This window comes from Myxocyprinus asiaticus, chromosome 16, assembly GCF_019703515.2.
Source record: "Myxocyprinus asiaticus isolate MX2 ecotype Aquarium Trade chromosome 16, UBuf_Myxa_2, whole genome shotgun sequence".
Lineage (NCBI taxonomy): Eukaryota > Metazoa > Chordata > Actinopteri > Cypriniformes > Catostomidae > Myxocyprinus > Myxocyprinus asiaticus.
The window spans coordinates 33,742,542-33,756,802 of NC_059359.1; the positions used below are offsets into that span (position 1 = coordinate 33,742,542).

General features: G+C 35.3%; 1 protein-coding gene across 2 annotated transcripts in view; it reads left to right on the forward strand.

The window, feature by feature from the left end:
- LOC127454579 (nuclear receptor ROR-alpha A-like) overlaps positions 1 to 14,261 on the forward strand; it is a 46,793-nt gene that overhangs the window by 13,972 nt on the left and 18,560 nt on the right. Inside the window, exon 1 of one of the 2 annotated variants that reach the window (XM_051721871.1) lies at positions 7,165 to 7,356. The exons of the other annotated variant lie outside the window; for it this stretch is intronic. Coding sequence (XP_051577831.1) covers positions 7,347 to 7,356 — 10 coding nt within the window. The 5' untranslated portion in view covers positions 7,165 to 7,346. Of the gene's footprint in view, positions 1 to 7,164; positions 7,357 to 14,261 lie in introns of those variants that run through there. 2 annotated transcript variants of the gene reach the window in all.

Sequence of the window (14,261 nt, forward strand, 5' to 3'; positions counted from 1 at the left end):
ACTGGGATTCATCCTCCACCACCCGGATTGAGGCAAATCACTACACGACCACAAGGACTTAAAAGTGCACTGGGAATTGGGCATTCAAATTTGGGTGAAAAAGGGAGAAAATAATAATAATAATAATAAACAAAATAACCTGTAATATGCTTCCCTCCTCTCGTTCCAAACCCTGATGTTTTCTTTCTTTCATGGAACACAAAAAGTTATTTTACTATTACATTTATGGTTAGATTTGGGTTTGGGGGGAAATTGTACTAACATAGTTCCTTAGTTCATTTATTTTTCTTTGCTTGTCATGAAATCTGGTTGGAACATTCCTGTAAAGCACTTATTGGCTACATAGATGATTTTTAAAGACAAGTGAACAAATGGTCTTTGTGGAACTTTAAAGGGTTCGCATAATGCATCGCGCTGTAAAAACATTTTTCCTTCCTTGTGGACTCTGATAAATAAACATCCTTAGATGCCTTTTGTATATATTTACCTTCATGAATTTCATCATCTATACACAATTGGCCACTCAAATAATCATTTTATTTGTCCTCTGGCATTGTCGCTGTTGTTGTTCTGATGATTGCTGAGTCTGGTGATAAAGCATACTTCTAATAAGAAGTACTGTATATAAATCCTGCGACACTAGTGCAAATTAATGGAATTGCAAAAATAAACAATGTTTTCAAAACAGCTTTCTGAATACACCCCTCATCTGCAGTTGTTCAAACCATCAGATAGTCCCACCCCCAACTCAAGCCATTGGTTGAGTAACGTTGTTGGGTCTAAGCGGGTCACTCAAAACAAACACAGGAATTTTTATAGCGCTACAGAGACACAGTGTTTACAGTTTTCGAGAAAATTTACCTATGAATGGCTTACTTATAGTTGTCTCTGCATATTAAGCTGGGATAGAAGAAAGTATTTTAATGCTAAATAGTTACATACTTCAGATTTAATGCAAAGTTGTTAAATCATCTCAACAAATATCTGCTCCTGAATGCAGAAATTCTTTTAAAACTCTTTTGATATCTACCTCTTTAATAATAATCTATAGACTCTAGTGTTCTCTCACACAGTTCTCTGTTTCTTTGTTTTTCTTAGTTTCTTTCTCTTGTTTTTTCTCTCTGTCTCTCATTGTCTCTCTTACCCTCATATCACCCTGCTGGAAATAAATACCTCTGTGTTTGGTGAGAATAGAGATAATCTAGATTAAAGGAAGGATTAGTGTTTAGTGAGTGTCTTTGGATTCCTGATATATTTCCAGAAGCTGATTGGCTAATTTGACACACACACACACACACACACACACACACACACACACACACACACACACACACACACACACACACACAAACCTCTTATAGGTTCACACACATTGCAACACTCTTTAGCAGTTTCTTCCCAAGCAAATGTGTGGATACAGTGATGTCATAACTGAGACAGTGTGACATTTTGTTTGACAAAAAGTGGGGGACATTTTATACAGGTGGGAGTGAGAAAGAACTTTAAAGACTGAACAGAGGAAGAGATGGGCGAGAGAGAGAGAGAAACCATAAAGTAACACTCGATGACAATATGGCATGTGTTACCTGAGAAGCAAATCTTGAGGCTCATGCGATAATGTCAGTGGTTGTCAAGTGAAAACCGAAATATCTTTAATGATATGAACACCAGGTCTGAGTCATTTCTTTCATTTACAGTTATTAATCTTGTACATCCATGCTCATTCTCAGTGAGTTGAGTTCAGTTTACTTTTTACAAATGCGACTCTCAACATGGAAAGGAAGTTTTTGGCTTGATAAGACGTTATTGGCTGGTTTTCTTTGTTGATTTATTTTGTAGCAGCAGGGGTCCTCTGTGATGTCTGGTTATGTAACAAAGGAGAATAACTGTCACCTCACAGTTTGTGACATCACATGCTTTATGTTCCCAAGTGTGACTTGCTACATGAAAGACAGTAGTAAGCATTATCCCCGTCCTCCTGAACGGGCATATACTCCTTTCCTGCTAATACTCTTCCCACGTCTTGTTCCAAACCCCAATGTTTTCTTTCTTCTGTGGAATACAAAAGTAATTTTACTATTAAAAATCATGGTTAAGTTTAGGGTTTGGGTAAGGGGTTACACTTTATGGTTAGGTTTAGGTTTGGGTTGTTGGTTAAACTTAGGAAAAATCGTAATAACTTTGTCCTTTGGTTGGTTAAGTTTTTTCAATGAGAGTAAAAGTTTTGTATGAACCAAATCATACGTTTTCTTACAATTTCGCCATCTTGTACTATTCTTACGACTTGTCATGAAGACCGAGTTAGATTAAATCTTCTTACTTATTGTTGATATATGTGGGAGTTTTATGCATTTGAGGAAATTTCAAATTTCAATGAATGTCTTCTTGCAACTTTGAACCCCATTATGTGTGTCATGGGTGGACTGTAATTTTTATAGAGCTTCCATAGGCCTCATGTTGACTTCCCTTGTTATGTTGAGTCTTCTTGTCCAGGATCATTGCTTTCAAAGACATCCAGTTTTGAGCAGATTCCCAATTGTTCTACTTTATTTATTTATTTGTATTATTTGCTGTGCTTAATTGCCTTGGAACATTTATTATAATATTTGTCTGTTTTAATTGTATCTTGGTCTTGGGAAGGATTGTTGGCTTCTTTAGGGGTAATTTAGGTGTGCCAAACTGAGGGTTGAATACTAATGCATTCAGTTATTATCTGTTTATTTTCTGTTTATTTTTAATTATTTACAATGTAAAAACAGTTTTGTCAGATAACTTCAAAACGTGCTTCATGTGGTGACATCTAGATTAACTGGTTTTATTCGAGTCAGAAATGTTGTTTAATGTAACATAATCAACCTGACAAATTAGGATACACCAATAAAATCCGTATTGGTTAGGTCAAGCAGAAATAGCCTAGATCCTTGAGCTAACAATTGCAAGTTACCACTTTTTCAGTGTAATAAAATGCTTGAAAGATCTATTTTTTATATATAAAAACTTTTGTGTTGGTTAGTGGAAAAGCATTTCATTTAAATGTATTTTGTTTCCATTTTAGCTTAATTAAATGTAGAATAGTAATCCCCTGTCCTGTGTTGGAGAGGAGATTACTTTTTATAGATACTGTAGCTGTCACCTGACAAGTGTGTTGTTTAATGCAAACAAGACTTATGTGATAAGTTTATGTCAGGCACTTATTAAAATCCGCCCAAAAGTCAGTTTGCTCTGTCTCTATATGTAAATGTGTATGGACTGGGGGTTTATTTGTTGTAGATATGTTTAAAAAAAAATAAATAAAAAAAAAAGCTCACATATGGTAAAATATTTTAAAATGCAATTTTAATGTTCATGCTAAACATTTTATACATACAGTACATTGTGATAGTGAGGGTTGAATGATTGACTTTTTATACAAAGGTTTTGTTAGTGACATACAAACTCCTAAATGTCTCTCAAAAGGACCTTATTCATAACAGCGGCATTTTTTATTTTTGACGTGAATGAAAATGAGGCAGTGTAGTATAGACTAACAGTCTCTTCAGTGGCATCCATTGTATAAAGCTGTATAAAGTAGGCCTATAAAAAAACTGAAATTTCTTGTACAGAGGTTTCTAAAATGTTTCTTCTGCTGAACAATCCAAAACACTTTAAACAACTGATTGAATAGACTGTAAGTCTATCCCTCACAGCCTTGTTTTCATTTCAGTGAAAAATGAAAGATGGCGCTGCTGTGAATAAGATCCATAGCTGTGTACTCAAGTCCCTTTGCTTGTTTGCCAAAATGGAGCGATAAGTAGCATAATCAGGGCTTGGCTGTTTTATCCAGCTGCATTTAGATCTGTTACCATGGTGCCTAATTTTACCCTAATGATTCAGGTAGCACAGAGAATCCTTTAATCTGTGACCAAAAGATGAACTCCGCGGCTCTTTTACACCTAGGCCTACACACACAAGAATACATGTACACACACATCACACTCTTTCACACCTGTCAGGATTTTCACCAATTCCTAGAATTTGAATCTACAGAAATCAGCAGAATTGAGCATCCCATTGACTGAAAAACTGCACTGGTTCCTTTTTTTTTCTTTTTTTCTTTTTTTTTTTTTTTTTTGCGCTATTAGCCAAAGCGTGAGACGGAGTTGTGAAATACCCTGCTTTAAGAGTCTTTGTTTCCGAATGCGTCTGCAAGTCGCCATGCACCTATTTGTGTGTGTTCCGCTGCATAAGCAAAAGTGACTTTTTTAAGAAGCCACAAACCCTTCAAAGAGGGAGAGAAAGAGAATGAGAGAGACAGAGAGAGAGAGAGAGAGAGAGAGAGAGAGAGAGAGAGAACATACAGAGAGGCTAGTGTGTTCTTCCCAGAGATGGTTATCTCACCTGCCCTGTGTCTTTAGACAGACACACTGCTAAAAATACCCATCGGAAACGACCAACACAGCATCAAATCTGAACTTTCTCAAAGTGTGGTCAAACGTCAGACAACGGAGATTTGGTGTTTGTGTTCATGTGTGGGTTTGGATGGGGGGCTTTTCATCATTCAACTGTGAATGATAATTTGTGTTCGTGCTTTCATGCTCATAGCCGCATGTGTGTGCATTTGTGTTGTGTGCATGTGTTGGTGTATACACACAGTCATGTTATATTTTTAGTTATTTAGTGTATGTAGATGTGTGAATAACACCAACTTACTATTGTTTTATGCCCCACATTAAGAAATCCAGTGCACAAGAAACCTCATCTAAGTAAGTACAGAATGAGAATTTCTACCATCCATGAGTTACACACATATGACTATTTGCCCTGTATACTTATGTGTGATTGCAAATGTGTAGTATAATAAAGCTATATTATACATTATTAAACGGATTGTTCCCATCCTGGATGTTGATTGGTCAATAGCGGTGCTTTATTCACAATATAAGCACAGCTTTGACCTCTTCACTGAGTTACTATTTCTATCACTGTGCAGCACCCATAGCTGATCATTATATTAGTTTATATTAGTATAGTAGATATTATTGTGATAAAAGGATCAGGCAATTTTGTTTCAGGTAGGCTCTCCCCATTCATATGTATGGTATCCACAAATGGTGACTTTCTGACGTAACACGCTAGTTGACCATTACATTCTTTACTATGGTAAAAGTGTGAAGGTTGTTATCTTGGTATTGAAGATCTCTGGCATTGTATTGTGGCACTTAAAAGGTTGACCCCATTGGCACTGACCTTTCGATGAATTAACCAATAATTACCAGGCAATCCGCTTATAAGCCATTTCTTTTTATTCATAAATATTTACCTTATTGTTTCCAAGCAATTTCGATCGCAGTTCTTGTACTACTTTAAATTCACCAAAAACATCCTAAGACCTTAATGTAAACATGTCCACTTATTACTTTCTGCAATTAATGCATTAAAGCAATTGATAAGACTTTTTCTCTTCTCCAAATACAAAGTTTCCATGTTTACCATTGCCTGACAAACCCACAAAATCGCCCCTCCGTGATGCTTTCTGCTATGTTTGTCATGTTAAAGGCTAAGCGGTGCTTGGCACTAGCGTTCCGCTGTGCATTGAAGCACTGACATGAGTCATGTGAGAGCCCCTTAACGGAAGAATGGAATTTAATTACTTTACCATAAAAAAAAAAAAAAAGCATTTTAATAAACATTCGTGCTCTTAATATTTATATTATGTGGTAACTGTTTTATAAATGCAACAGGGCACTCGAGGCTGTGCCATATCATAAACAGTTATGGCTAAAGGGGTTGCCTTTACAGTATATACATATCAATACAATACAGCACAGCACAGCACAGCCTCTTGTACCTCATTGCTTAAATATAGCTTTAGTGTGTGTTTGCATGCTTTGAGGCATGTTTAAGTGGCATGTTGTATCCCTAATGCACAATGTTGTTTTTTGTACATCAGAGAACCTTTCATTGTGGTTATGGAGGGGGGCATGTATCAGTGTAGCAAAGCGGTGCATAATTACACCTGTGAAACACACACTAACACGCACACAATGCACTTGCATCCACATATATTTTTACTTCAGCCACAACAGTTTTATGTTTAAACATGAGCAAAGCAATAGTTGTTTGCTACCATCTACACACAGGTGTGCACAGCTATGGGTGTGCTCCATCTGAATCAAGATAAGATCTGAGAGTATTTTTGTTAACAGATGCTGTTTAAACTCTTCCCACATTTGCTTTTGATTATGCCAGCACACATTTTGTAAGTATCTCTAATCTCTCTCATTTTCTCTCTATCTTTTTCTTGCCTTTCCCATTTATGGTTAAGAATAATGAAATACAACCTTTTTGGGCAATGTACACATCCATATTTTCTCTTTTCAAATCCTGATATAAATGACATATTACTGAAAATTCACTCAATAAAAAGTCAGAAAACACTAACAAGGAAATCAGAATTTCTAAGTACATTTAGTTTCAAGTGTACTTGGTTTGCTAGAGTCCGACTGTAGGTGGTTTAGAAAACACCCAGAACGTGGTGACACCATGATTCATAATAACAAGCAATAGCAAGACTCTGCCATACGCTGCGACAACAAAATCACATGATGAACTTAACCGAGTTGTTTATACCAATACTCTCTCCCACCTATCAGTCCACCTTCACATCCTTTCTGTACAACACTTTTTTCATTAAAATGAATAGCCAAGAGAAAGTCAACTCTTTGAGGAGCTAATTTGCAGTCCAGCTGTTTGTCTCTTTAAACAGTACTTATCCTAAAAAACACCAAAAAATTGCACTGAATGCAAATGAAAATGTGAATATGTGCTTTACTCCTGACAGTTTGATACTGCTATGTTGTGACTGGTAATTCTTTAGCTGAGTGAAGCACTTGAGGTTAGGGAAACAAGGATGGAATACAGAGGTAAGGAGGGAACATTGGATTTCAGGAAGAAGGATGCATTGAAGACAAGCTTAGAGAGAGACGAGCAGCTCACTGCTGAAATGGAAAGAGAAAGAGAAAGCATCCATCGATAGACAGACAGAAAAACAGCACAAAAGGTTCCTCAGAAGAGAGAGAGAGAGAGAGAGAGAGAGAGAGAGAGAGAGGTGTAAATATCTAATGTTAGTTTGTGAAAGGGACAGGCCATCTCTTTGTCACTGTCAGATAGAAACACACAAATGCTGTCTCTTTGTCACACCTCAACAGCAAACCACCTAATCCCTCTGACATCTACCACATTGTGACAGCATCATCTGTTAAAGAAGCAATCTGATTGACAGTGTGAAACAGAGCTGTCAGTCAGATTAAGTGATTTAGACATATATCATCACGAGAGAAAGACAGTAGTTCACACATGCTGTGAAGATGATGCGAGGTAGGCTTTCATGTTTGTGTCTGTGTGCATGGCCTAGGAAATATTTATACTAGTGTGTATTTTAATCAATGTTTGTGTGGGTGTGTGACAAATGCTTGTTTATATCCCATTGAAGTCAACCTGTTGGTTTTCATTCCATGTAGTTTTGGGTGTTTGTAGTTTTAAATTACTCATGCTGCCATGTTAGCAAGTAGCTGAAATGTCCAAGACTTTGGTCTGTGTTTGAATCACTTGAGTCAGTGATGGATGATAAACATGGCCACCCTTCAGAATGGGGTGGGATAGATATGCATTTGGATATGCAGGATTTTGTAAGAATACAGAAAGCAGTGTAGGTCTGACATACATTGATTTTGAGGTTAGGATTCTGATTTATAATTGGATGTCTGATGTATTGTAGAATGCCCTGATAAAAACCAAAGATGGCATGATACAGCACATAATAGCCAACGCTAAAGTGATCTTGGGGGTGTAGAGTTTCAGTATGATCCTTTTATGGTTTAATATATTCTTTAAAGAATCTGATGATTAAATGACTAAACCCTAGGACAGGAAAACGTACTTTAATTTGTCATGCAACTACTTGTTTATTCTTAATTTTATTTTTCAGGCTTGATCTTTGTTTTTTCTTATGAAATTTATCAATAGCTTTGACAGTAGCTTTATTTGATTGTAGTCTCATAGGTAGTCTGCGTGGAGAGGTGCAGCGTGGGTGTGTGACTCTACACTTCAGAGTTTAGTAATAGGGATTTTCACATCTTCATCATAAAATATGCAACACCATTTCCACAACTTGCCTTTGAACTTAAAAGACAACATTAGGGGGTTTAATCCAAATTTGGTTTTGATATGAAAATCTAAATAATCATCTTTAAAACTGATGATGGAAAGTACCCTCTTTTAAACAAATCCGAAATATGACAATAATGAAATAACAAGTCCATGATGATAAGAAACAACTAGCTAGGTCTTTACTGTGGTTAAAAAAACATGTGAGATGTTCATATTGCCAAAACACATCTAATATTCTAATATAATCTTTCATTTAGTTAAATTCTGCAAAACTATAGTTAATAAATCATTCATATATCTATTTCTTTTGCAGAATAGAACATCTAGACTATTATGTAGCATTAGTTTAAATGATTTTTAGATAAATATCTAATTTACATTTATGCATATCCTTAAACTCTATGGACTGAACGATAGCAACAGTGACAGTTAATATAGATAGTCATTGAACATGAAAGTTGGAAATGATTCTAGGGGCCCACAGGTCCAGGGTGCCCATAACAAATTTTAAATTAATTTTTAATATGAAAGGGGCCCTGAATTCCTTGCTAAGGCTCTGAACATGATAGTATCATCTCATCGCTTTAAACATTTAGGAAGTCTTATTGTCTTAAAGTTTCATATTAACAACTCATTTTCATGCTTTTCGAGAGACAAGCTGAAGAATTGTTTAATGGCAAGATCAACTGATTATTAGTTTATCTCGTGCTTTGTTGCTGTGATAATCTGAACCACAGCTGTAGATATGACGAAGAGTGTACTGATAAAGCATGTATTGTATGCAGATTATCTCATTAATTAAACAAACTAAAGCAAGATAAGCTCTCGCTTTCAGAAACTCTCAAACATCCTCAATTCAGAGTCAGAGTTAGGCCTACAGAAGAGAGGGAAACACAATCGCAAAGAAAATGTTTCAACTGCTTAAAAGATAAAGAAGATTTTAAGTGCTGCCTCTGTTGTTGTTTACTTTATCCTCAAACCCACACAGACAAAACTGAGGACCCTGAGATGTACCAGGAATGATGATGTTCATTTGTGAGGCTTGTGGTTGTGGACATCATTCAGAAATGACTCTTAATCAGGCATTTTTGTACAGTCCCTTAAAACTGAATTTTCCATGGCAGCCCACATCACGTATGTGGTTGAATATCTGCTCGTCAAAATTGCTACAATTCAAGCAAGACTTGCTGAAGTCAGCTGTGCTGTTGTATCTTATCACCTTGTATCATCTGATGCAGGTTTGCACTGAAGCTCTCACTCTCTTGCTGTCCAGAACTCTGCTAAAAGATTTTTTTGTGTGTGTGTGTGGAGATTGACAAGTTATAATAACACCATGATATAGAACCTTACCTATTGTATTGATTGTCATAAACAATTAATTTTCTATTGTGTATGAGTGTGCATGTGTGTTTGTGTGGCACTACCTGTCAAAAATCTAGACACCCTTGCCTAAATTTGCCTTTGTTTATCATGATTTTAAATCAATTTTGATTGTAAGACTTATGCTTAAATGCTTGGAATTATTTTTGTAAACAATGTTATAAAACGGATAGTTCCAGTCTTGGATGCTGATTGGTCAATAGCCATGCTTTATTCATGATAAAGCACAACTATGACCTCTTCACTGAGGTACTACTGTATCACTGCGGAGCATCCATAGCTGACAGTCTTTCTTGTTGCATTGTTCTTTTACTGAAGGATAACAATTAATGATTTGACGTAACAAAATAACACTTTATTAAACATTTGTGTCCTTAATATTTCTTTATTTGGTAACCGATTTATAAAAGCAATAAGGCACTTGAAGGCTGTACCATATTGTGAAAACAGTCTATATTCTATAATATATAACAGCCTCTCGTACCTTATTCCTTAAATAAAGTGTGCCAACGTATGTTTTTTTTTTTTTTTACAAAACTAAATCTTTAATAAAATAAAAAAAGTTGTATTGAAATGTTAGACCAGAGTTGGACCAGATAGTGACGGAAAAGCACCCAGCTGTCCAACATATATTGGTTTAAAAAGCGTTTCAGATAGACTTCTCATAATGTTGGATGAGAAAATGCCCAGCAGGTGCAGAGTTGTAATCTAGACAAAGTGTGGCTACTTGAAGAAGCTTTAAGACAGTTAAACATTTTTTGTCACTACATAATTCTTGCATTTATATTCATGTTATTTCATAGTCCTGATGACTTTACTATTACTCTAATATGTGGAAAATAGTCATAATAAGGAACGAGTTTCTGTTTGTCCACACATTTGATTTGTGTTTACGTGTTTCGCCATTTAGGCAATATTTTTCTAAAAATGTCAGAAATGAGTCAGACAATGTCTTAATTAAAATTTTAATTCCATAAGGTTTCTGTAAGGGACAACATTGGGGATTAGTTGTAGTTATTGAAAGTAGTGTAAGAACAATAGGAGGTCCTATCAACTGGGTACAAGCTTGGGTGTGTGCAATTGTTTGTCAGTGTACTATTGTTTCGCAGCATAAACAGGCCTCAAAGTTCTCAGCAGGTTTTCATTCCTCAAGGCCCGTGTGTTAGTATTAGACAGTGAGAAGCAGCGATATAAATGTCAGATTGAAGGAGAGGAAGTTATCAGCAGGGAGACCTAAATCACCCTTGGATTGGTGGATTTCATCAAATAAACTTTTGGTTGTATACAAACATTAAGAAAACATGCACACTGAGACATTTTACAATGTTGCACAAGATTCTAACTGCACACACACACACACACACACTTTCTGAACATGCTGCCAATGAACGCTTCACCAGCTGCATGGTTGTTTCAGCGCTGTGGTCAGCCGTTCAGTGTGTGAGTGTGTGAGTCTGTGTGTATACACGCACACGCATATATGTGTATATGCACAGGTGTGTGTGTAGAGTTTTTGTTTGATGCCATTTTCCATCACCTACATTTTGGGTGCATCGTTTTTTTAACCATAAATTAAAAACCTGATTTAAAAAAAATGTATCTGTTCTGTTTACCTATAGAGCTAACACTTATGAAACTGAATGCTTTGAAAGCAAATTTGAAACTTCTGCACACTTATGTATATTAATGTATATATTTACCCCTTTTTTGTGTGTGGGGGTTTCACACCTTTTTTCACTCTTGTTCTTAAATGTCTTAAAATCTTCAAAGACATTGAAATCATGACTTATACCTTCAGCCTCCTGAAACCTTGAACATCAAAGAGATTTACTTTCCCTGTGTACTCACAACGCTTTTCCATTCAGAATCATTTTAAAATAATCCAATGCCTTTGTTTGATAGGTACTGAGATCGTCTATAGACATATTCAACTGGGTTAATATAGACGATGAAAGAAAAATGTGTTTCTTTGTGTGTATGACTGAAAAAAACATGCTCAGCATTAGTTTCCTATCTAACTTAATTTTATCACCTTATGTGCTGCCATTATTTCCTGTGACAGAAATGTTTTTGCGTGGCTGTGCTTCTTTTTTTAATTCTTATATACAGGTCATTATTTAATTAGCAATTCATGTTTTATCCAAGCAATATTTATTTCAATATTTACCTTGACTGTAAAAAAGACTTTTCCTAAATATCATGAACAAATTCTTTATAATTTTTTTCCTGAGCTCAGATAATGATTTTTTCTGTTAAAGGAGTTTTATTATCAATTGTTTGACAAAATATGCAAAGTTATGAATTTATTTTAATTAACTAATTTATTAAATTATTGTTTTATTTTAAAATAATTTATTGGATGATGACATGCAAAACCTTGAGCCGCAACTAGTGGAAAACAAAGACTAATTCAAATTAGCACACTTCAATGATTAATCAAATGCTGATTATTTAGTTTATTTTATATCACTGAGTATTAACATCAGATATAATGTCTTTAATGAAATGTGTACATTTATGTAATTATTTTGCAAATGTCATCAATTTATCTCAGCTCATGCGTGACTATAATGTCTCTTTGAAAGACACTGGTGTTTTTCAGGTTTCCTCCTTTTCTCTTTCTTTCGTTCTTTCTCTTGCTTTCTGTCTTTTTTGTCCTGTCACAGCACTCTTGTGTTCATCTCGAGGATTTCCTTAGTGGAACCTTGAGGTTTGTTTTCTAGTTTAAAGTGCAAAATGCTGGGATGGAGGTTTTAAGAGAGGAACAGAGACAGAACCACTGAGTCCAAACACTGGGGGACTACTTATACTATCTATAAGATTAAAAAAAATAAAAAAAATAAATAGTAGAACGCTGCCTATGAAGTAACTTCATAAAATAAAAGTGCTCATTGTTGAGGTTGTAACAAATGCAAAATTATGAGGGTAAAATACCCTAGAAAAACGTGCAAATTGTCAGTCACCAATTGTTAAAAGCCCTTATTTCAGGGCCATGATGAAGGCAGTTTGTCTTCTGATACACATTGGTTTTTAACGTATTTGGCCCATTTAAATAAAGGAGTTTTACCATTGGAGACTGACTGCCTTGAGTGTATTTTACCCTCATAAGTTTTAGGTACATATTTTTGGTATAATAATGAAATAAAAGAAGACACAATTTCTTTACTAAAATGGAGCATAATGAATGAAACCTTTGGCAAAAAGATAGTTATGATTATTTAGTAGTCTGTGGAAAATTGTTGAAAAACTCTGGTGTTTCTTTCCCTCTTTTTCTCCAATGTTTCCCTCTCATTGGTCACAATTCTTTAGCTGTATATCACAAATTCCAAAACTTGCACATTAAAAGCAGATAGAGAAAATAAAAAAAATCACAAAAACTACAATGGTATTTTATTTCAATAACCTTGTTTTCCAAATAAGAAATGTCTTTAATCATTATGGTACCGTTAGGAAAGTGTGCATTTTTATAATTTGTTAAAATAGTATCCCCTTTTAGAGAATATGGACATGTTTTGCAGATATGTTTTCTAAACACTGCAAAACTTCTATAAAGTTTAAAAATCATACTGCAGAATCGTCTGCAGAAGGAGGACCCTTTTCAGTAATCCCGCCACTATTCAGACCTAAATACTGAAGTTGTGGTATAGTTTTATGTAATTCTCCTCGATCAACAGAACATCAAAGATAATCATTTACGACATATCACAGCTTACATCTAAGTTACAGTCAATCAGCAGCATATAGGTAAGAGATAGTATCTTAATTTCTTGAAGCCTGTATGACTGCAATCACACAACTGCAGTTGCACGTCCATAGTGCAAAATTGGCTACAGTACATTTCGACAGGCAAGTTTTTTTATTTATTCAGTTTTAGCTTAGATAATGCTGTCTTGAAATTTGGTTTAGTGTTTTTGCAGCAATATTTGTATGGATAATTCAGTGTTTTAAGCAAATCTACAGCTGAGGTAAGTGCCTTGTAATAATTGCAAATACTTTGTAATGTGTTGTAATTCTAATTTTAAATTACAAAGACATTTTCTGTCTCAAGATGCATAATCTTAGTGTGATGCCTAAGATTGTCAAACTCATGGGATGGGACATTGTTTTTTTCTGCAGACCTCACTCATAGCCCCCAATAAAAATTTAGGATGGTTATTTGGTAAATATTTTCATCACATTCTCTGCACTTTGGATGGAACGATAAAGTATGAACTGAGATGAGAAACCCTTTTTGTCAGTATCAGCATGTGGTTAAGGTGAACAGATTGCAGAGAAAAGAAAAAGAGAGACTATTTACCCTTAATCAGCTTGCGGTTTCACAGATAAAGAATGAGAATGAGAGGCTTTTGTCTATGTGGACATATTTGTCTTCATTTGGAGTGTTTGTTTGTGTGTGCATATGAACATGTAGGTACCAGTGTAATTTCAGAAAGAGATTGCTTTTGAGATTGCAAGCCTCATGTGTGTGAGAGGCCTGCATGAAGGAACCCCTCATGCAGATACAAAATATGTTGAGTAACGTGTGGGTGTGAGTGTGTTTGTTACAGTAGTTTAACAAACACATAGGCACGTACCACAACTGTGTAATAGCAATAACCATATACTTATTCATATAAATATTCCTGAAAAATTAGCAATAGTTACCGCAATAGTTTGCAGTTGAAGAAACGAGAGCAAGCGTTGCATATGGTTATAGTATAAGTATATTGCTTAAGGCTTTTTCAGTGTAAAGC